The sequence below is a fragment of the Acipenser ruthenus genome, chromosome 33 (assembly GCF_902713425.1).
Source record: "Acipenser ruthenus chromosome 33, fAciRut3.2 maternal haplotype, whole genome shotgun sequence".
In the NCBI taxonomy this organism is placed as follows: Eukaryota; Metazoa; Chordata; class Actinopteri; order Acipenseriformes; family Acipenseridae; genus Acipenser; species Acipenser ruthenus.
The window spans coordinates 8,426,979-8,451,783 of NC_081221.1; the positions used below are offsets into that span (position 1 = coordinate 8,426,979).

Here is a 24,805-nt window from a genome sequence, read left to right on the forward strand (position 1 = left end):
TCTTCCTTTTATTTGATAAGATTAGACAGATTGGTTGTCTGAATCAGTTGGTATTGTTGCAATGTGCACAAACACAGATAATTGAATGGCAAAGTAGCGGAGGACGATCTATAGAGATATCTTTTATATGTACGCTTTAATTAAAAAACTACAGTATTTTGCATTAACTTGGATAACAGAAGCAAAAAAGCCATTTACGTGATTTCGAACAATGGTCTCAACTGGGAAAGAGTTTAAACAAGATTTTACAGAAACAATATATTGAATAGAGATCTCTTTATTATAGTGCATTTCTCAGACAAGTTACAACATGGTTAAAAACCCCAGAATCAGATCAGGTTTTGAGAAAAAAAAAAAAACACATCTGCGCACTTGTTTTGTATGAGTCAATTTATACAGAAAGGGGTTTCAAACTTAAAGCTTCACATTTTAACAAGGGTATTTGAAATGATTGCCTAGTGTTTATATATATATATATATATATATATATATATATATATATATATATATATATATAATGTGTGTGTGTTAGATTAAGTACGTAGAACTTGACTTGTTAAAAATCATTGGATTCCTTTCACTATGGCTATATTTTCATGTTAGACAAAATTAATATTTACTAACAGGCCAGAAAAGCAACAAGAGTATCTTTGACAGTAGTTATTTCTATTTTATTTCTACTGAGCTGTGTACCTGCACGCACTGTTGGATGTTGGTATTCTTGGAAATGAACTGCAGTACTAGTATTCCACTTGCTTACAGAGGATATGTTTTTAGTCTTTATACAACCTAGAGTGGAAACAGTTTGTATTTTGTCTTTCTGGAGGTCAACTGGTTTCTGATGGACACAAGTTATAAGTCCTTCTTAAATGAAGGGACATTTAAAAGTTGTGACAAGCATGTGGATGCATTTTCAAGATATTTCAGTTACTTGTTACAACACTGATATACAATATGGTTTACATTGAAAATCTGGAGAACTAGAAAATTATATTTCTATTGCCCAAGATACGTCCCCCCTGCCTCACCTCTGCTCAGCAAGATAAGACTTTCAGCAAAGAATGGCTTGAAAGAAGGGTCAATTTTTGCCAACACCTGAATTGAATAAAACTTTGCACGTGTAGTGTCATGTGTACTATGAAGGGAAATAGCGGCCACTACCTTACCACCTGACCCATTCCAAGATGACTAATGGGCTTAGCTGAGAAGACACAGACTGACTATCATAACCAGCAGGTAGATTTCTTAACGATCTTGATGGTCCTTTGAATCCCATCCAGCATCAAGGACATGGTGTTCATGTGTAGATGCCTGGGTTTAACATACATCTTTGGTATCCTAAATACCACAGAACAGAGGCAATGTGGGCACAACAATCCATCACCTTGGCTCCAGATCTGCAAATGCAATACCAGGATGGTTCTAGCTACATGACATTAGAGGCACCGTCAAATGACACAATTAATGACTATGCATTTGACTCTACATGCCTGAATCAGTTTCATACTCAACAAACCATGGTCATCTTTGTGCCACAGAAGATCATACTTGCCATCCATTGACACTTATGAGTGTTTTGTGAAGAGATGATCAGTCTGTATTGTACGCTGCAGGAGTACTAGTTATTCTCTCTGTACAGCCGATACATATGTTATGATTGTTTTTTTATGGTAGCCATGTTTGGTTCCATGGGGCTTCAGAACGTCTACAGCTGAAACTATATCTAGTCCCTGCCAGTACTAACCATGCAGAAGGCCAACTCCAGGGCTGCTTTCACCTTACAGGAGCCCTTGATAATGAATAGGTAACATCCTCTCTACTTATAAAAAGGACACGTCTGAGATTCGTCTGAGATTCTCACGAGTGAACATGTCTAGTATTCATCCCCTTTGTCCACATATCCTTCAGCCCTGGGCGGCACCTTTATTTATTTTTTGGTGTTTAGGTATACTCTCATTGCAGCTACAACTTAATATTTTGCCCATATTTGTCCCTATGCATGTCTGTTCCTGTAGCACACTTTCACAGTGGAGAACCCCTTTGTGGACATTACAAAATGGCAACATGGAAATAGGATCTTTGTGCCGATACCATTAGTCATTGTTTTGACGTACAGGTTAACGGAGGGGTTTCCTGATACAGCATATCCAGGTGTCTTCTTTGAAGCACAACATTCTTTGCTGTATGCAATTTCATTTAATACAATACTTTTTGCAAGCCATCCTTTGTCTCTTCTACTGGAGTTTGTTTTACTGCTACAGCGGCTCAACACCAGACTTTCAGTGCACTTCCAAGAGACACACACTGAATTTAGGTCATAGTTTCACAACCCCACCCCATTCCAGTAACTGCCCAACCTACCCACCCCTCTCAACCCACCCCAAATCAAGACAAATGGGTTAGATTTGCAATAAGATGCAACTGTACACCGTTTTCCCAGCAGCACGCCCATCTGAGAGTCAGGTATTCTGTACAAAAATGAGAGTGGGAGCAGCTCTCTGTAAATGCCTTACCACCCCAGGCCTTTATACACCAATACTATTTTTTAGGATCTCTGGCCAATAGGCAGGCAGTGCAGAAACAAGAATTCAGCGAGCTGTACCTTAAAAGCCCCCAAACTTGGTAACTGCTCTTAACACATTCTATTAGGTGATCACAAAACTCAGATACATATATATGAAGCAAATAAGTGGCCCGTTTTAACTGCTTTTCTATCTTTCAAACTACAATCCACTCCTCTGTCCCCATCACCATATAATTGACAACCCCATCTGTACTCAGCAGTTTACATAAATAAACTCAAGGTAGTAGTTTCTGAAAATACTATGAAAATGCAAAATAACCCACTTTGCCAAACCGCATTTCCAGGTTTTTATGCCTTAATAAATCCAAACGTGCATGATCAAGAATCATCAAGCACAGTTCATTGCTGCATTCTAGTGTTTAATACAATAAAACAGACCATAGATGGAGAAATACCAAAATATTTATATCTAGTGAAACATCTGGAACCAAGAGTGTCCAATAGGTCAGGCGACTATACCTTCAAAAAGGGGCTTTAAGATTAGTTTACAAAAAAGACCTGAGGATGTCCAACCATCCTTCTACAAGTTTTTTTTGTGCAAGTAACTTTTCCAGTTAGAAAACGAAAATGACTAGAGGTTCAGCAGGCAGCCCTACTGAAATCAAGGAAGTCTTGGAATGACAGTTTTCTTTTTCTATTCCTACAATTACAAAAGAAACTACTAGAAATGTTCTATTAACCGGTAATCATGAACTGCTAGACACAAATTCCTTCAGCTCTTTTCAATTCTAGTCATCCCAGAAAGAGGACACCCAGTTTGTTGTAATAAAATCTAGAAGCCCTGCACTATTCTTGACTGACTGCCAGTATACCCTGTAAATTTCAATGCCTAAGTAAAAAATTCCCATGGCTAGAGACAAAAAGGCTGGTAGTGTTCTTTAGAAAACCGCAATACTGTTTCCACAGGAGGTGTAAGGCACAGTGCACAAGGGCTGCTCCCACTCCGAGTTCACAGACATACAGACATGCAGACACACTCACACACACACACATACATATGCAGGGCTGCCAGTCAGAGCCCCAGGTGGGTGGAGGGGCCGGGACTAATGCTGCCGCCGCCTCACATGGCCAATGGAATGGATCATTTCTGTTTTTTGAGTTGGTTGGAGAGCCAGTCCAGCCCCTCATAGAGGCCATCCCCGCTGGTGGCGCAGGTGGCCTGGATGTACCAGTTCCGATGGCGCAGGGCGTGCAGCCCCAGCTTGTCTGTGATCTCAGCAGCGTTCATGGCGTTGGGCAAGTCCTGCAGGACAAAAGGAACGGGTCAGTGATGAAACAGATTTTGTGCTGAGGTTTCTTGATGTTATTTTAAAGGGTGGATGTCTACACTTTAAAGAAATACAGACGTGGTAGAAAAAAAGTCTATTTCTACCTGTTTGTTTGCAAAAACAAGCAACACAGCGTCCCGCAGCTCATCCTCTGCAAGCATTCTCGTCAACTCCTCTCTCGCCTCATTTACTCGCTCCCTGTCGTTACTGTCAACCACGAAAATTAAGCCTGCACAAAATACAGAAATAGTCATATGAGGAAGTGTGATAACACACAAACTGTAAACTTCCCTAGTAATTACACAAATCACAACTTACCAGGTCTCAGACAAACAATACATTCATAGTTTTGACCCACATGTTTAAAAGCAAAAATCACCTTATACATTTTTTTTTTTTTTAAAAACACTTTCTCCTCAGAAAACATTTAATTGCATTATATACATATCCAATAAAATTCCAATATGTGATGTACAGATTTAAATCTTTGGGAAAAGCACAGGGACACTGACCTTGTGTGTTCTGGAAGTAATGGCGCCAGAGAGGTCGGATTTTATCTTGACCGCCTACATCCCACACTGTAAAGCTGATGTTCTTGTATTCTACTGTCTCTACATTAAAACCTGCAAGTCGTAAAAAATAAATACATAATTAAAACAAAATTAAATAAAAACACACATGATAAGATATGCTTTGTGTTACACACACTACATAAAAAAAGATGCAAAAACCCCCCCACACAATACACTTCACAACCAGAGTGACCTATCATTTTCAGAAAAAAAGCTTAAAGCTTTTGTCTATCCTAAATGTAAAACAGATAATGAGATCTAATCAATTAAACTGTAACTACATATTCTTGTTGTCTAGCAACATATGGAAAAGCTCCAGTTCAGTGTTGAGTTTTAATTAACAAATACCATACCAAATACCATAATCTGACAAAGGTATTTCTTTATACTGTATTAATGTCACCCAGGCAAGGCAATATAGTATTGAGCAACTTTACATTTTTTATTTCTAATCTGGAATTGTCAATTATTTTTTCTCATTTTCTCCCCAATTTGGAAAGCCATCCCTACGCTGACTCGGGAGAGACGAAGATGGACACACGCGCCCTCCGAAACATGTGCTGTCAGCTGTCCGCTTCTTTTCACTCTGCAGGCCCGCCATGCAGCCACCTCAGAGCTACAGCGTCAGAGGAACACGCAGCTCTGGGCATCTTACAGGCAGGCCCGCAGGCACCCGCCAGTCTACAGGGGTCGCTGGTGCGCGGTGAGCCGAGGACAACTTGGCCGACCTAGGCCCTCCCCAACCGGGCAGCGCTCAGCCAATTGTGCGCCACCCCCTGGGAGCTCCCGTCCACGGTCGGCAGTGGAATAGCCTGGACTTGAACCGGCGATTTCCAGGCTATAGGGCACCTCCTGCGCTCCACGCGGAGTGCCTTTACCCGATGCGCCACTCGGGAGCCCCTCAACTTTACATTTTTTTGATTAAATTCAAAAGTACTCCTCTCCTCATACTCCTAAAAAAACACACAGAATACACAGGGGGATCGTGCTTTACTGTCCAGGTAAAACCTGAACCCACTTACCTATTGTGGGGATGGTAGTTACAATCTCTCCCAATTTCAGTTTGTAAAGGATTGTTGTTTTTCCAGCTGCGTCCAACCCCACCATCAGAATTCTCATCTCCTTTTTCCCAAAAAGGCCTTTAAACAAGCTCCCAAATATATTCCCCATTGTAGTTTAACTATTTTAAACAACCTGGAACAAATAAAACGGGAACGTGGTTAGAAGCTTCATCTGAAATATCAGTGCTTTTAGTAAAGGTTGTATGATCAGCTACTCTTTAAATATGGCGACTACAATTCTCTAGTGATAGGCCATTTTCACAAATTTTTATTTTGGAGTCTAAAAAAATCACAGGACAGGCTTAACCCTTTGCGGTCCATTGTCGGACTGGGTCCGACATTGCAATTATTCCTCTCAGGTCCTTTGTCGGACTGGGTCCGACATCATTATAGCAACGAAAAAAAACGGGTTTCTAGTCGTTTTTTCTCCGGAAAAAGCCGAGAAAACCATTCAATTGCCGAGTGGGAGCGACAGGAGCCGAAACAAGTCTCATGAATAGTCATACATATGGCCCTGGTATCAGATAACGGGGCAGTCATAGTAAACAAGCTGGCTGAGTGCGTCAGCGCACAGAGACTATCATGGACATTTGCAGAGCTTTTTTCAGATGTTATAGTAATAAAATAATGACTTTGATCGCAATATTGAGGAGTTTGGTGATAAAACGAGTGATCCGGAGATGATTGATCGGTATGTACGACTATTATTTTTATTATTATTTATTTCTTACATAGATGAAAGCGATAGCGAAAGAAAGGGTGTGGCGGGGCTGGAGAAGTCTAGTGAGTGCTTTGTTGATATGCAGGGCCATTTAAACCTGTTTGACTGTGGAAAAAAATACATTTTAAACAGCGTGTCTAAAATTAACTGCGCGTGTGAAAATAAATTGGACCCGACGCGCACTTAATAAATGGACTGCAAAGGGTTAAAAATGAGCAGCCAAAAGCAGAAATAACTGCTTGTCTCTTGGTTAGAAAGAACATTCACTGTACCATTAGAGTTTGAACGCTATCTTTCAAGTTGTCTCTAGATAACTCAGTGTTTGTTCCAGGACTTACAGACTGAGGGTCAATGTGGCCCCCACTCTAAATTTGAGGGGGACATTTTATTTGATGAGGGGGTCAATATGTTTGATAATTCAGAACCAACCACCATTTCTTATTTTTGTTTGTTTTTAAATATGCCAGCAGAGTTTACTGACCTTTTGTTTCTGAAGAACAAAAAATAAAACTGTAAAGCTATAGATACAACCAAGGTGTCTCTACTCTACTCACTGTCACTTTTGGGGAAAATACTGGCAAATGTGTCACAGTGACACTGGTGTATCACTGAGTAGAGGACATTCATTGTACCAGATCACATTAGAACAGGGGTTTTCAATCTTTTTAAGCTGCATACCCCTTTTCAAAAAAAGTAGTCCACCGCATACCCCCAACTGAGATACAGTATATTTAATAATAAAATTAAAACAGAAAAAAGGGTTTGTACAATAACATGATACAACAAAACGCACATGCCTTGGAGTGCGTGATGGATAAAATTATAAAAGTTACAGTATTATAATGGAAAAACTATATATTATATTATATTATATTTACTTTTGGATAAAAATAGTCCCTCAAACAGGGTTCTAGTTGTTGGAAACATCAACATGATTTTAATTAATTAGTAATTACAATAAAATTAACGAAGCCTCCGTGCTAAACTCAGTCAATCAGAAATGACATAGGACTATTCCATGATAGCAAATGGCACTGAACGCACTGTTACAGCACAGCAGTCTGGTGTTAGCGATTAAACGTTGATTAAATGATAAAAGTTTGCAATAGATTGGGAAGTGGTACTAAGTCAAATGCGTTGTCTGCCATTTCAGAATTTTTCTCGCGTACCCCAGTTTGAAAACCGCTGCATTAGAAGAAACCACATTACCAACAGATACAGTTTAATAGTCGTATTTAAATGCCATTGTCCTGACTGGTAAATTTTTACCTTCCAGCTGCCCTTTTATTTTGACAATTGCCATATCAAAAATGGCATTTTTTTTATTTTTACATTTTTCATTCTTAGCCCCCAAGTAAATATTTTGAACAGTTTTCAAAGCAATTTTTGCTTTATTTTTACAACACACGTTGATGTTGTTGATATGATAAACGCGTATCTGCTTCAGGTATTGGATTGATGGCCCGTGTTACACAGAACACTAAAAAATAAAATGTTAAATATACAGTATGTATTTCGTTGGTTTTGTGGATTTGCTATATTTTAATACTGCACATAATGATATGGTTTTGAAAATGCTACTTACCAAAACCGTGACTGCACGTGAACTGTATTACATAATAAAATTTCCTTTATTCTGATTCCAGTGGTGTTATCTCAATGCAAGATGGATTATATACAGTGCTGTATAAAATCACATACACTATATATATATATATATAAAATTTGTTTTTGTTTTTTTATCATGCCGTTATATTTAAAGGCCTACTGGCGAAATGGCCAAGAGACAGTTGGTGCTTAACACATACTGAATTATTTTGGGACTGAATTTTAGCATTTTTTGTCATAAAGACATTTCACATATTTTATAACGTTACCGTAGACTTTTTTTTGAATCGATGCGGTTTTCGTTTCACAAATCTACTGCACTCTATAAACTGTATTGCAGTACGCACAAGTTCAAATTTTTACCATTCACTTGCTAGATCACTCCATATCAAACAGACAGATATTTTGTCTAGTAAATAGTTAACAGCTGATTAATTTCACAGTATTTTTAAGCACAAATATAATAGCCTACATTTCAACAGATTACTTATTCTTACAGAAGTAATATGGTCGGGTGTAACAGGGATACAAGGTTATATTTGCGCCGGGCCATGTTGTTAACAAGCCTGATGACGTTGTCGCCCAGGCTTTACTGTGAAACTGACTGTAACCAGGGAGGGTGTGAGCGCATTCTACTGGACTGGAGAATAAAAGCACGGGAGTTTAATTATGAAAATGCAAGTGTAAACAAACAAGTAAAAAAGATTAGCCTGTCGTCAGACATTTACTGCGTATTGGTATTGCGTCTTGTCTGGGAAGGGAGACATACGGGCGCGTTAAGAGAAATTCAGCGGGACATTTTTTATTTCAGGGGGGCATTGGCGCAATGGCACGGCCTAGCGCGAACACTAATAACTGTATACATTCAGAACAACACTTATGTCTCCACATTATTAATCATGAACTGCTGTAGTCCTTGCTTAACACTACACAGCATTATCTTTAAAAGGGTTGCATTCTTACTGCCTCCAACAAAGAGCTCGGAAGGGACGGTCCAGCCGTGGTGCCAATACATTCCTGTTACATTGACTTGGGACAGTGTCTTGGTGACCTCAGCTGAGAATATCACAACAGCATATTTTCAAACAAGTCCCAATGTTGACCCCCTTTTAGGACTGTGCATTGGCAGGATCTATACGATACAATATGCATCACCATACAGTAAACTAAGTCCAATATTTTAATCCTTACTTTTTTCACCCCATTGCTAACCTTCTACTAACCTACTGCTGCATGTATTAGTAGGAGCATTCCTGTTTAGCTCAATTGGCGTCATTACAGCGATACTGGACTGTCAACAAATTAGAATACTGAAAGCTATGAAAGACACACCAAGAAATTCAAATTTTGTATACAATTAGATATTGTAACATATTAAACTTCAAAATTCCACAAAATGAAGTCCTTCCAAAAATGTCTGTAAATCGTGTCTAAATGCCCATACCACAGTTGCAACAATTCTGTACAAGAAAAAAGGGTTAGAAACCGTCAGCAACTTATGAAGAACAGCATGAAGCTCGGAACAAGTGCAAAACTTAATTATACTGTAGATTAAGAAAGTATTTCAAAATGTATTTAACTGAATTTATAGATTGTAAAACACTTTTTAGATGTATTTTCAGATAAATTTCTATTGCACTGCATTGGTCTTAACTCTGCTGCAGGTTAGGGAGGAAAATCCCCCGAAGCTGGTTCGCCTCCCAACAGTGGCCCCTATTATCCTGTTTAAGGGACTGGCTGATTGATTAATCAATCAATCAATCAATCTTTATTTTATATAGCCCCTTTATAGTGGACCAGCATCACAAAGTGTTTTACAAGATACAGTAACAAAAACAATGCATAATACATTAAATAGAGTGAAAAACAATGCATAATACATTAAATAGAGTGAAAAACAATGCATAATACATTAAAAATAAGGCTAGGATGTAAAAAGAATTCTAAAACATTGCAGGGTTCATACACTTTTTCAACATCAAAATTCCATACTTTTTCCAAACTTCCATTTGTTTTTCCCAGACTTGTGTTTTAGTTATTTTCTATTATTTTTTCGATAGCTATCCATATAGGCGGGCAGCCGCAGAGCATTATAGCTTTTTGATCCAGAGCAGAAGTTGCTCCCGGTTTTCTAAAAGTATTTGTCAAAATCTGGAGGTGCACATTAGCACGAGACAATGCAAGTATGCAAAGGAGAAGCAAGATACAATCTTACTTCTAGAAATCTCCAATATTTGAGAACTACGTTACACTATTTACAAAAATAATATAAAAAGTTGTATAACTGCAAGTATACTTGTGCCAAAATAGGATAGTATAATGGTACCAATAGTATACTAAAACCAGACAATTTTGGCACAAGTATACTTGCAGTATACTACTTTTTTGTAAGGGATGATATTGGATTCTGATCCAAACTTCTTTATACCATCTGTTAAATGTTCAACTCTATGGGAGGTGAAAAATAACAAATTTCAGTTTTGTTTCAATTGCAAATTAATTTAAATCTTGGTTCCTTATTTAAAACAAACAAAAAACAAACAAACAAAAAAAAACATCAACGTTGCTTTCCCGTGCCGGTTGCATGGAGCTGTATGAGCCAACATCAGCAGTAGTTTAGTTTCATTTATTTTATTTTATTTATTTTATTTTTTATTTTATTAAAATCAGTATTTAATCGTATAATGAAGGCCATACAGCGAGGATGTAAATAGTATATCTACACTCGGCTGACGGTTTGGACCCAAGACTGTTGCTGCACTCGATACTGTAAGTTACAAGCAAGCACCATACATTAAAATAAAATGACCGGTACATTTTATTAATCACACTAAAATGAAAAAAAAAAAGTGATGTTAACATGCTATGTTAATCTACATTAATGATTTAGATTCTGGTATAGTAAGGAAACTTGTTGAATTTGCAGACAACACAAAAATAGGAGTGGCAAACACTGTTGCAGCAGCAAAGGTCATTCAAAATGATCTAGACAGCATTCAGAACTGGGAAGACATGACAAATGACATTTAATAGAGAAAAGTGAAAAGTACTGCACGCAGGCAATAAAAATGTCCATTATAAATATCATATGGGAGATACTGAAATTGAAGAAGGAAACTATGAAAAAGACCTAGGAGTTTATGTTAACTCAGAAATGTCTTCATCTAGACAATGTGGGGAAGCTATAAAAAAGGCCAACAAGACGCTCGGATATATTGTGAGGTGTTGAATTTAAATCAAGGGAAGTAAAGTTAAAACTTTACAATGCATTAGTAAGACCTCACCTAGAATATTGTGTTCAGTTCTGGTCACCTTGTTACAAAAAGGATATTGCTGCTCTAGAAAGAGTGCAAAGAAGAGCAACCAGAATTATCCCGGGTTTAAAAGGCATGTCATATGCAGACAGGCTAAAAGAATTGAATCTATTCAGTCTTGAACAAAGAAGACTACGCGGTTTTCTGATTCAAACATTCAAAATCCTAAAAAGTATAGACAATGTCGACCCTGGGGACTTTTTTGACCTGAAAAAAGAAACAAGGACCAGGGGTCACAAATGAAGATTAGATAAAGGGGCATTCAGAACAGAAAATAGGAGGCACTTTTTTACACAGAGAATTGTGAGGGTCTGGAACCAACTCCCCAGTAATGTTGTTGAAGCTGACACCCTGGGATCCTTCAAGAAGCTGCTTGATGAGATTCTGGGATCAATAAGCTACTAACAACCAAACGAGCAAGATGGGCCGAATGGCCTCCTCTCGTATGTAAACTATCGTATTCGATTTTTTTTTTCCTGGGTTGGGAAATAACGTTAACGATTTAATAAAAGGTAACAACAAGATAACAAAATGTGAATCTTGGTGAGCACAGTAGCAGTAAGTACAGTAGCTTGTAATTCCAGTCTAACTTAAATTTAAAAAATCATAGCCTTTCCTTTCACTGGAGCAGACAGAGTCATGTGACAAATACGTTCACTGGATAGGATCGCTTGAGTTGTCAGGACGTTGTCAGGGGTGTTACACGGGGCAATCCTCACGGGATTTGGTCGCAAGCAATATAGTTGCTACTAGTAAACTGCTTAGACAGTTGCCTCTAGAGCTGCTGACCCGCTTTCGAGATCAATTATTATTAATAATAAAAAATAATCGCAGAATTATTTTCATTCTCCCGTGATACTAGTAAAATTCCTGACTTTCAAGACTTTCATAACGGAGCATTTCAAGCATTTTCAAGCCCTGGAAATCAGTTTGGCATTTATCCAGACTATCGTACGGACCCTGATTGTGGATGCAAGAGAAAAAAAAAAATAGCAACACCTGATAACAGATATCAGGCTTAAAGAGCATGGAAAGCAAGAGACGATCGACCTTAGATTGGTAAGTGGGAACCCACGGACTGGCCATTCTAAACTTAAATAAGCACCGAAGCACAAAAGAAAATCTACTAGGATATTCAAAAAGCTAGTGTACCGTAGTCACATCAAAATTACTTCATTGAAGGAGAGGGAAATTAGTTTTGGCTATCAGAAAACAATGAAGAATGCAGTTAATTTTCTTTTACAGAACAAGCCTGTAAGCGCAACTATCATGCCTCAAATGACAGGTAACCTTATGAGAAAACAATAGTTAGAATACAAGCTTTTTCTTACTCTGCAAGTTCTTAAAAAAATGTGTTTTAAGGAAAAGTGGGGTTAACAAAAGTACAACTTTTCTAAATCCTACTGTATACCAAGCGTAAAAAAAATTAATAAAAGTCCAGCTAAATAACAAACAATCTAGTGATACATTTGCAGCCTTAACTAGTGAATGTCACTGTTAATGTATATGCTAGGGTTCACTAAATTTAAGCCACCACACAGGGAAAGAAGATACTGCACCTTGGCAATAAGCGCTGGGTGGAAATGAGGCAGGTAAAACTATACCTGAAATGGGATACAACTGTTTAAATTAATCAGGAGTACGGAGCCAACAGGAACAGAGGTAACGATCGTACTGCACTTCCTTTCAGTCAGCACAACCTGAAATGCACTTCTCAGCAATGCTGCTGCAGCATCCCATTTTCAAGGCACAGTTTTAAACTTAAGACTGAGCATGTTTTTAAAAAACAGCATCTTTCCCAAAAATGTTGCCACTCCTATTTATACCTATTATAATGACTTGAATTAAGCTCCTTTCATACTGGCACTACCTGGGTCCATTATAAGAATGGTTTCCCTGCCTGAAAACCACATGGCAGTGTTTAGGTGAGCAGCTGAAATAATTCATTTTATCTAAGAAATATATGTTTACAGCAACTAAGACACACAGGTAAGGTTCTCAGGACATGGGTACCCGCGTCCTTTATGCACGCATGACGGGCCCTCAGGTTTGCAGTTGTCTGTGTCCCCGGGATGCGCATCTGTCCATCTGAAAAGGAAGCCCACCACTATGGAGAACTGGAAAACATGGACACAGGTACGTCTTGGATCGGAGCGGATTGAAAACAACACAGTACTGGATAGCACCCAGGGTTCCCACTCTTTTCAAGAAATAATTTTCCAGGACATTTCCAGGACAATTTTCAATGACATTTTATGATAAATAATAGGGAGACATTACTCACTGAGTGGCGAAACACACGATTACTATCAATGATTGGCTGCCACACAGCCTCAGTAGGTACCTCATGTGTATAAACATTGTCATGTCACACCTCTCCTCTGCACTCTCCACTGGCCTCCGGTGGCAGGGTGCATCAGATTCAAGACCCTGGTGCTTGCCTACAGGGCAACTAAGGGAACAGCTCCAGGCTATGGACTGTCCCTTCACACACCAGCACCAAGTTGGTGCTAATCTTCTCTAAATCTATCAATGAACCCATTTTCAAACAGCAATATTGACCCTCCCTTTTCTTTACTACTTTAATATCTAAAGATTTACTAATAGGCTTGTGTTCTTCATGTTTTTAAACTTCAATATTGATCATGTTTCTTTATTAGGCTACTTTAATATCTTCCACCCAGACTTTTCATTAGGTTAGTATTCTTCACTTCATATCCTGAAGAGCTGCAGTGTGTGCAGGCTCTCTATACAGCCCACCATTAACACACTTGATCAATTAAATCAGCAAGACGACCTTTTCACCGAGACAAAATCCTGCACACACTGCACCTCTCCAGAACAAGGAGTGGAGAATAGTAGAAACATGAAAAGCACATCCAATGTCATCCAATGTCAGCTTTATCCAGAGCTTGTTTGGTGGCTAAGCCGATGTCAAGCTGTTTGGTACATGCAGTGTTTTGTCCAGTGGGTCAAGTTTGAGCATCTGGAGGACTGTGTGTTCTCCAGGACGTCTCTCTTGATGAAGCAAGACAGCAGGCTCATCAGAGTAGACGGCAGCTCTTCTGCCAAAAAGGGCACCATTGGTGCATCTGTCTGAAAGGTTTCAAGAAATGGTTTCAGCTGTCTTGCAACAAATGCAACAAAATGCAGTTTTGCCTTGAAGAGTGGGTCAGCAGCTGCCTCTTTCACCAAAGTGTAGGACACTGAGGTTGGAACTTTGCTTTTAGGAATTTCTTCAATATACTTCAGCTGGCCATATCTCAATTGCACGCTCTGCAACTTGCAGATCTTCCACCCATCTGTGGGCACAAAACTTCAGAGGAAATGTTGTTTTCGTCAAGTCAGCAAAATCGTCTCTTCTGGCCGGTGTGTCGTGAAAGAGCTGCCAGAGGGCTCTCAGTGTTTCTCCCAGTTTCTTTCTCACCCTGTTGAAAATTGCCATGAGCAACATGCAGACCACAGCTTCCCATGTTGAGCAGATGTGGTAGATTTGGGTCCATTTGTCTTCTCTCCTCTTCAAATATTCGCAGAAACTTCCAGTTGACCTTTGGGCCATCTATGGAGATTTGAAGGAGCTTCTTGGGATCAAAAGGAGATAAACTTATTTTGATTTTCTCAAGGAGCCGCTCTGCTTGAGTGTGTCCCAAAAGATAATGCACCACAACCTTACACTCATCCTCACTCCAATATCGAACGACCACACCCATCTGTTCTGTCTGTGTTACTTTGTTTAGGCATTCATCAAAAGAGATAGCACTTTGACATTCTTATGTCCTTGATTAGCTTCTCTTTGAAATACGGTGACAAACAAAAACATACAAGGTAGGCTGCTTTTGTTGCACCACACAAAAATTTCCTTGCAATTTCACTGTCTGGAAACATTTTCCCAAAAATATCAGCCACATCTGTGCATTGAATTGAAGGAGAAGTGTGACATCACCATTTTGATAACCCAGTGGATCTCTGCTTCAAGTACAGCTTCGTTCGAAAAAAAAAGTTGAAACTGAGGAAGACCATTGTGGTCCTGAGCTTGTTTCCTCACCGGCACCTGCATTTGATGTTTGCAGTCCTGCTCTGCTTCCTCCCTGACTGACTGACACTTTCCTCCTCTGCATTGGCAGTTTGTGGTCCTGTGCTTCCTCCCTGACTGCCACTTGCCTCAACTGCTGTTGGGCAGATGGCCTTCTCATAAAATGTGTCATGCGAGGCTCATTTTGTAACTGTCCTGCTATTTTCAGATGTCCTTGGCCTCGTGCATGGCTCTTGAGTGCCGAGATGCCCATATTACTGACATCAAAGGACTTCCTACAAAACTTGCAATATGCCCTGTGCACATCTCCTGATACTTCCCCTATCCAGTCCCTGAACAGAGGCTCTCCTTTCCATTCCACTTTAAACTTGCACTGCCTTCCTGAAAATCCTGACATCCTCACTCACTCCTTTAATAATAAAACACAGCAAAGCATTAAATCACTTTTGCAAATGAGATTGAAAAGTGTAATGAATGTAACAATTAGCAAAGAGGAACCAGAGATATAGAGCTCTAAATTCATTCCAACTTGGGAGTGAGAGCTCTGTATGATTTTGCTCTGTATAATATCAAACCAATGAAAATTGTAACGCACACACAAAGTTGCCTACTGAGGGATTTTTATTACTCAAGCCATCATATCAAATGAGGGTTTAGGTTCTAGCTTCACTGAACTATAGTCAATGTCAAGAGGAGTCAGCTGCACGTGCACACACCCTTCAGTCACATACTGAGAAAAGAGACCACCCTACCTATGGAGGTCCACACACACAACCAAAAGTGCATGCACACACACAAAGACAGTAAGCACTCATAGGTGCATTCACCCAGATTTTGGATTTTTTGATGAGACTACACATGGTGATGCATGTTATGCGTCCGTGCACGCACGCACACACACAAAGACAGTAACACAAGCACAGTGCACAAACACTCAAAGGTGCATTCACACAGAGTTTGGATTTTTTGATAAGAGACTACACATGGTGATGCATGTTATGCGTCCGTGCACGCACGCACACACACAAAGACAGTAACACAAGCACAGTGCACAAACACTCAAAGGTGCATTCACACAGAGTTTGGAGTTTTTGATAAGAGACTACATGGAGATACACGTTGGGTGCGCACACACACGCACACAAAGACAGTACAAGCACTCATAGGTGCATTCACACAGAGGTTTGAGTTTTTGAAAAGAGACTACACATAGAGATACACGTTATGCGCGCATGCACACAAGTGCACACACACACGCAGAAATACAGTAACACAAGCACAGTGCACAGACACTCATAGGTGCATTCACACAGAGTTTGGAGTTTTTGATGAGACTTCACACGTTGATACACGTTGTGCGAGCACACGCGCACACACACGAACACGTGACTGCAAGTCCGCTCTCATTCTCAATGCATTACCTGAAGTGAGCATGAATCTGTCAATGAGGAAGCACTGCACAACAGCTACTTTCATGTTGCATATTGTTTCCCAACAACAAGATTAGCTAGCTACCAGTAGCCTACGTTTCTGAGAAAAGATTACCACAGCATCAGGATCACGCTCACGCACCATCTCTCACACCAACAACAAGTTGACTAACTCGGTAGCTTGCTATCGTTACTAAATTTGATTCCAACTAGATTATAACATACAACAAAGTAATTGCAATTAAACATAACAACCAGTCTCAATGCATAATGTTAGTGACACAATTTGTCTTACTTCCCACCACATTGCAGTTTCTGTCCTCAAGGAGTTGAACCGAGAGCGCAGTCAAGCGGCGCAGTTATTGATGCTTTCAACCTGCACTGAATTGACCTTCCCTGGACTCTGATGTTGCCGCTGTGCGCTAATACAAGCTACAGTATGCCCAAACAAGTTTTGAATTGATGCAACTGCTTATTCATTCGAGTTACTATGGCATCTGTAATCTTATTTTCCAGGACACTCAAAGTTTTCCAGGACTTTTTTTTTTTTCTCATTTTCCATGTGTTTTCCAGGCCTGGAAGACTAGTCTTTAATTTGCCAGGTTTTCCAGGACGCGTGGGAACCCTGAGCACCCCTTTCACGTGACCTCCTGTGTACGGTTGCATATTTTACTGAAATCTGAGATTTTTGTGGATTCTATTTCATGCCTTTTTGTTATACTTTTCTTTTAGACAGAAAAAAGTTTGTTTGCGGCTTTTAGTGTTTGTTTCTTATTGTTAAACGTTCAAAACTTTAGTAAAATGAAGAAAAAAAAAAGGTGTGTACCATTACCATAACATTAAGAGTTTATACTAGACTTACCAGATGTCCTGGGAAAAGTGTGATCGTCCCAGTTTTCCACTTTCATTTATTTTTTTGTCCCGAACAGACACATTAACTATACATCGTCCCAGTTTTGCTATTGTATTCACATTTTTTAGAAATACAAAACTGTAGCAGCGTGCTACAGCAGAATAATTTATTATTTCAAGAAATCTGGTAGTTGAGAATTTTTTAGTTGAGCGTGTAGGACCCTCAGTGGGAAAACAAGCATTTTTGGCACATAATGTTATTATTGTCAACATGCAGCACTTTATATGGCATTCAGTGTGTACATAATGTTCACAATTGTAGGCTTTTATTTGGATGGTATCCACACGGTGTCAGAAAACACAATCGGAGTCAGAGGCTACCATCCATTAATACAGCCATGCAATGTGAAGAAATCTTTTTAAAAAAAGACCTAGAAATGTGTTAGTTGAAACCAAAAAAGGTCAGCTTGGGATGTTCTTTTTTAGTGTTTGAGGGTTAACTTTGCTTTCAAGAACATGTCCCACCCCACAGCAGAAACAGCACTCAGGCATGAAGGTGGCTGACAAGTCAGAATACCACAACTGTGAAAAAAATAAAACCTTGCTGGCAACAGCATAATGATAAAGATGCCAGTCAGAAATCTAAATGTCAGGAGACAGGAATATAGTATGATATGTAAAAAGGGAAGCAACACTTAATCATGCACACCGTTACTATAACTCCCACTGGTAATAAAAATGTGTATTTAATGTTTGATATATATAAAAAAGAAAACAGTAGTACCACTAATCTGGACCTGTGGTAAACACTGGCACAAAAAAAAAGTTAAATAACATACTTTTCGTTGTACTGGGTAGAGGTCTGCTCAGGCCTAAATTTAAAACCCAATCTGAACCCGACCCGAGCCCTTTGAAATATTTTCATACCCGACCTGACCATCTCCACAAATATCATAATTCCAAACATACGCTACTGAAACCAAGTACCTTCCGTTTAGACTCTCAATGAATCATATCTCATTTACTTCATTTCCTAATAATTCAACACTGCATGAATTAACCCTTTGCCGTCCTATGTCGGACCAGGTCACAATTTTCCCTTTCTGGTCCGATATTAAAAAGACGTAAAACACAGGTCTCTAGTTGTTTTTTCTCCGGAAGAAGCCGAGAAAACCATTCAATGGCCGAGTGAGATCGATAGCAGACGAAAAAAAAAGGGGCATATCTGAGCAATACACATGGCCCCGGCACCACAGAGATGACACGACCATAAACAAACAAGATAGCTGCTTCCGTATCCAGTGCTCAAAGAACATCACTGACATTTGCAGAGCTTTTTGAGATGTTACAGTAATAAAATAATGCATTGGATCGCATTATTGAGGAGTTTGGTGATAAAACTAGTGATCAGGAGATGATTTATCAGTATGAACGACTATGAAGAGGTATGTGAAAAATACAGCGAACAAGGGGTGGGCGGGGCTGGAGATGCAGTACTGAGTGTCCTGTTGATATGCAGTGCCTTTTAAACCTGTTTCACTGTGAAAAAAAATACTTTTAAAACAGTGAGTGTAAAATAAACTGCGCATGTGAAAATAAATTGGATCTGACGCGCTGAATAAATGGACCGCAAAGGGTTAAAAGAAGACAACAGACTTCTGCAAAACTTTGTTACCATAAACAGCAACACATTCTTTTTGTACAAAAGAAGTCAGGTACGACTGACTTGGCCCAGCTACAGGACGAATACATCCCTTTTCAGTGTGCTGCAGTGATGAATTTCCTGTCTTTTTGCTGTCACATTTCAGTAACATTTTGCAAGATTTGCATTGTACAAAGCCACATGGACTTTTATTATCGCTGAATACGACAATGTTGTAATTTCTAAACAGTGGAGTTAGACGTAACATTTCCAGCAACGGAACGTTTCACTGCTACACATTCTCCTGTTAGGTTTTTTTTTTTTTTTTTTTTTACTCCATCAGCCTAGATATTTTTAATGTAGAGAATCTCTCCTTCGTACAATTTTTTGGTTAACTGATGTGCACTCTAGAAGTCCTCACCACTCACTGCAGCGCTTCACTTTCGCGAGGTATATTTAGACACACAAAAAAGGAAGTAGGGAGTAAGTTTTAGGAAGCACACAAAGACAAAATCTTCACTTAATTAAAAACACCCATAATCCACTCACTGATAACACACTGACACAACCCGAGCCAAGCCCAAACTATAATATACAAAAATACACCCGACCCCAACACTTATTGTCGGGTCCCGTCGGGCTCGGGTCAGATAGCAAGGCTCTAGTACCTGGACACTTCAAAGGTGCAACTAGATATGCCTTACTATCCTCAACTATAAAGAGAACACCCTTGTTGCCTTTTTATGGAATGAATTTCATAGAGAACCTGTTTTTGGATATTTTTTAAAAGTGTATCCATGTTTTACTTTATCCCTGCACTTTTGTGGTGCAACAATTAATCGATGCATCGATTATTGATCATCTGTCCTTAATTTCCAGAGCTTCGATTACATATTGGTGAATCTATGCATCAAATTAGAACCCAGTTTGAAGTCTCCTGTTGCATTAAAACCTTGAGTGTGAGAATGCGGTTCTTTTAGTGCTAGTATGGTCGATAAACAACATCAGCTGTGATACACACTTTAAGCTTCTACTTTTGCGTTGGACAAGCATAGCTGGACTCAGTCACTGGAAGGCAAGGCAGACGGGCCCGCTTCGTTCCGTCACGGAGACTTCAGCCGTCGGTCACGGTATCGTGCACAACACTCATTAAGTGTTTTCTTCTTGCGCCCCCATTTTCAAATCACCGTATACCTATAGCAACCGCTTACCTACACAGTAATCCGCTAATTTAAAAATAGGCGCTTTGAATAACAGGTGCTACAGCTGGCAAATGAAAGTGCACAGTCAGTGCAGGTCTTGATGATTGATAGTCATTCAAACAAATGAGAGCATTTTAGCGCTGCTTCAGTCAACGAGATCTGTCAGAACAGGATGCAATGACTGACAGTAAAACTACAGAAGCCTACTAAGGGACCACTGAGATGACTGACAGCAACCGCTAGGCATTCACAGTGGAATGGAGACGGGACAGACAGCAAGTCTAAAAACTACACAAACTAGAGATGATCCTACATTATTATTTTTGGTAAGAAAATAAAAAATAGCGAGTGGTTTTACTGACGTTTATCCTATGTAAATTTCAGTCAAACTCATTTTTTGGGGAATTCGACGTTTAATGAGCTTTACCGATTAAAATCGAAAAGTAGCAAGGTTACTTGACTCTTAAAAACAAGTGTGTGCAGGCTCAGAATTCCAGCATAGTAATCTAAACACAGCTTTGAAACACACTAGAACCACCACTGCTGTAATTTTGACAGTTTGAGGTTTTCAAATTTAATGCGGTTGTACGTTTATGACTTTTGCTAAATACATGTATTAAATACCCTGATGGCGTTTGAAAGACAGCCTCACGAAAATAAGGAAGTTATAATCCCACCTAGAGTCCTGCATCGGGTGGGGTACCCGCGGAGCAAAAGCAGGTCGGGTTCAGGTCGGAATGTGAACTTTTTCGCGGTTTGCGGTTCATGTACGGGTCAAAAAAAATAAATTTTCGGGTCTGAATTTGAATCACCTACATTTTTTTCTGTCCTTTCAGCGTACTCGTCTGTAACCCTTTCCCAAATAACGGTAAATGTACCAATATTTCCAGCACTAAAGCAGGAGGCATTAGGGAGGAGTCAGCTGACTAAGCAGTGTTGTTCTCGCTTGTTTGATACGTCGCAAGATCTTTTTATCACGTCTGCTTGGTGATATTAAAAATGTTTGTGAACGAGGTGAAACAAAAGATAGAGCAGGGTTTATATCATGCAGTGGATACTAGTTAGAATTCCATCACAAGTGTGGAATTCTTTTGGAATCATAGCGAATGAAAATTATAAACATGTGACTGGATTCTTTGCCTCTAAAACCTGTCATTATGTTTTTGTAAACGACAGCCACAAAACTCTGCGAAAGCACAGGTGTAGCTCCCTTTCAACTGGTGGCACGAAAGGAAGAGACAGGTATTTTATAATAAATTAAGTAGAGATAGTTAATGTTACAATGTTAAAATATATTCAGACCACTAGAAAAAGCTATCGCGCTGTGTAGCCTATTGTATAAACTCAATCTGTAGAGAATGGTAGAGATCTCTGTGTGTGTCAGTCGGTGCAGGCAGTAGGTAAAGGACAAACACTTGCGGGTTCGGGTCGGGTTGCAGGTCTTATTAAAGCGGGTCGGGTAGGGTCGGGTAGCGGGTAAGAAGACGGTGTTACAGCGGGTTGCGGGTTGGGTCCTGTAGTAGCGGGTCCGGGTTGGAAGCGGGTTGTAAAAATCTGACCCGCGCAGGACTCTAATCCCACCCACCTAAGCCTGTTATACCTACTGGACCTGGCAGCCATCAATTCCTTCGTTTTGTACAAGGAATGCACTGGGGAAAATAGCAGTCTGCAGCAGTTCAACCTGGATTCAGTGTTGCATCCAGTGACACATGCAAGAGAAAACATGTTACTTTTGTTTTAAATTAAACTGCTTTCGTTTTTACAGTTTTTTTTATGTACATATACCTGTTTACATAGTTTATTTTGAAATGTTTATTTATTATAGTTTTTCATTTATTTATTTTTTTTTAAGTAGTGCTATATATGTCATAAGTTAGAAAATAAACCCTTTTATGTTTAATTGTTCATTTAAATACAGCGTTTCGGCTGTGCAGATGTTTGATATGATGTGCTTGAATAAAACTTTGGATTTGTATCCAATAGTTTGTCTTTCATTTTAATATTGATGTTGTTTAAAATGTAACCGTCATAATGACTGCCGCCGGCGGATTTAGGTACGAGTATAACCTAGTGTTAAAGGGAAATATGATGCGGACACACGCGTATTCTTCTCAGCTGTTAACTCAAGTCCTTTGTATTTCTTTTCTTTTTTATATAATCAGAAGTGTTCTAATTTGAATGTAAGTTGCGTCTTTTTGTTTAACTATTATGCACAACAATGTTTTTGTTATTGGATCTTCTGTTAAAACAAAAACCCGAATATTTGTTCTTTATTTTGAAAAATAAAACGTCAATGCATCGATTATCGTTGATAAATGCCTAAATGATAATCGAATAAGAAACTGCACTTGAAAAGTTATTTATCCGTTTTGTCCTAAAAAGACACAAGATGGCCAAATGACCCTCTCTGTCCGTTACTAGAGGAAGCTATGCCAGTGTTAACTGTAGTACAGTATACAACAATCATCTTTATGGGCAGCAGTGTGGAGTAGTGGTTAGGGCTCTGGACTCTTGACCAGAGGGTTGTGGGTTCAATCCCCAGTGGAGGACACTGCTGTTGTACCCTTGAGCAAGGTACTTTACCTAGATTGCTCCAGGAAAAACCCAACTGTATAAATGAGTAATTGTATGTAAAAATAATGTGATATCTGTATAATGTGAAATAATGTATAATGTGATATCTTGTAACAATTGTAAGTCGCCCTGGATAAGGACGTCTGCTAAGAAATAAATAATAATAAATAATACAGTAGAAAACTAAGTGACCACAAGAAAATGCTACGAACAGTAAGAAATGGTTTACCAAACAAGCAGGAAGTTTATTTAGATTTGGCAATATTATGAGTGGATGCAACTGTTAATTGTTCTGTTTTAAACTTGTATTGAAACTAAACGTCATTTTAGATACAAACTAATAAACACTGAAAATAAAAGATGAATAAAAAATACCTAAGCTGTGAAACTCGTGACATTTGAATGTGATCGCTTTAAATGTTAACGTTAAGTTAGCTGGTAAAGTATTAAGTTTTTTCTTGGGCAGTAAAATGCAAGCATCCATTCAGTAAATCAGAAAAGCACCAAGGGCCGGTACATTACTTTTTAAAGACTTTACAGACACAACACGTTTGTGAATGGCAGGATTGAGAAGCAGCGAGGGGTTAAGGAATTCAGATTGCACAACTCCTGTCCTAATAGTCGCCTGGCATTTTTGTTTTACCATTCAGCCCCCTGAAACAATATACAAGTGGCTTAGATTTTTTTCAGGCTTATCCATATACCCAACAAGATTCTGTGAAATATTTACTATATGAGCAAAAAAGCGCATATACAGGCTCGACATTGCAGTTCCTCAGTTGGGTCTCCCTTGGGCCCATTTGTCGGCCTTGATCCCGCAACACCCCACATCTATCTAGCAAACCGCTGTATTTGTATAGGTCGAGCTAACACAAACGAATACATTAATGGTGGCGACAAGCACATAATGGAACCCCTTCTATGTGTTATACTTAAGAAAGCTATTAGTACTGAGGGTACGTGAAAGGACTGCCTCAGGAAAAATCTAACTGCACAGCGACCGAGGCTTGCTCAAAAAGAACAAATAGGGGGTATAACTGTCGTCAAAATAAATTTAATAACACATATGAAATAATAATAAAAACCCATAACTGTTTGTTAAAACAGTTGTATTAAAGGTTTTATGTATTTATTTTAAATGGTGGTGGTAGCTTGTACCAGTCGCTAGTACAAATACCATTATTCGCTTGCGTCTGCTGCGGTACCGCAATCACCATTGCACATTTTACCGAAAGAGGTTACGTTTGAGATCTAATACTGCCAGCTGTGAATTTATATTATCATATTATCATATAATCATAACAATACAGTTTAATTTATTGTATTCGATTTACCTCTGGAAGCGGCTTCACGGTTTTTCTCTCGCGTTCCTCTTCACTGTTACAACAAAATGGCGTCTTTCGTGCCAGAGGAGAAGCCGCGTCATCGATCTTGCCCATTGCACAATCCAGGCCAATCAGAGCGCCCGAAACTATCTCAGAGTCCCACCTACATTACTTTGTACCCAATCACCGGCGTTTACAGTTGAGGCTGGTTGAGTGTTGCCTAAAACATGGAGACGAGTCATAAACTCACAGGATTGCTACATCACCGAGATAGCCCTGCCCTTTCCACTTTTTCCGGCCCCCGGTAGAAAAGGAAAATATGCCAACGTGACACGAAAATTGACAAAATCTGTATCCTTAGTCGTCGCCGAGGTGTAAGCGGGGCGGGACGTGAGAATCCCCACCAGTTAGAACAGAGCTGGGGTAACAGGCAGGCGGCTCCACTCTGTAGTGGTTTCAGTATCGGGAATGGGCGGTGTTAGCTTTATAACGAAACTTATCCGTTTTTGCTAAAGTTAGAACAACATTTCGAAGGGACGTGGGTGGTGGCCGGTGTCGCAACCAATTCAGTACCCTCTCAGAAATTTGTAGCCATGGCGCATTGCGCATGAGTAAAATT

The 24,805-nt window shown here is 39.4% G+C and overlaps 1 protein-coding gene across 1 annotated transcript; it reads right to left on the bottom strand.

The window, feature by feature from the left end:
• Window positions 1-261: 261 nt before the first annotated feature.
• Window positions 262-24,407, bottom strand: arf2a (ADP-ribosylation factor 2a). Its single transcript, XM_034055606.3, has 5 exons — window positions 24,196-24,407; window positions 5,447-5,618; window positions 4,365-4,475; window positions 3,957-4,081; window positions 262-3,827 (listed from the first exon to the last, which is right to left on the bottom strand). Exons 2-5 carry the CDS (start codon window positions 5,592-5,594, stop codon window positions 3,666-3,668), a joined length of 546 nt encoding a protein of 181 aa, XP_033911497.1. The 5' UTR covers window positions 5,595-5,618; window positions 24,196-24,407; the 3' UTR covers window positions 262-3,665.
• Window positions 24,408-24,805: the final 398 nt, after the last annotated feature.

Coding starts and splice junctions, on each gene's coding strand:
- arf2a (XM_034055606.3), bottom strand. CDS start 5,594: ATGGGGAATATATTTGGGAGCTTGTTTAAAGGCCTTTTTGGGAAAAAG. Junction 4,476..5,446: donor AACTACCATCCCCACAATAG/GTAAGTGGGTTC, acceptor TACGACTTGCAG/GTTTTAATGTAGAGACAGTA. Junction 4,082..4,364: donor TTACTTCCAGAACACACAAG/GTCAGTGTCCCT, acceptor TATTTTGTGCAG/GCTTAATTTTCGTGGTTGAC.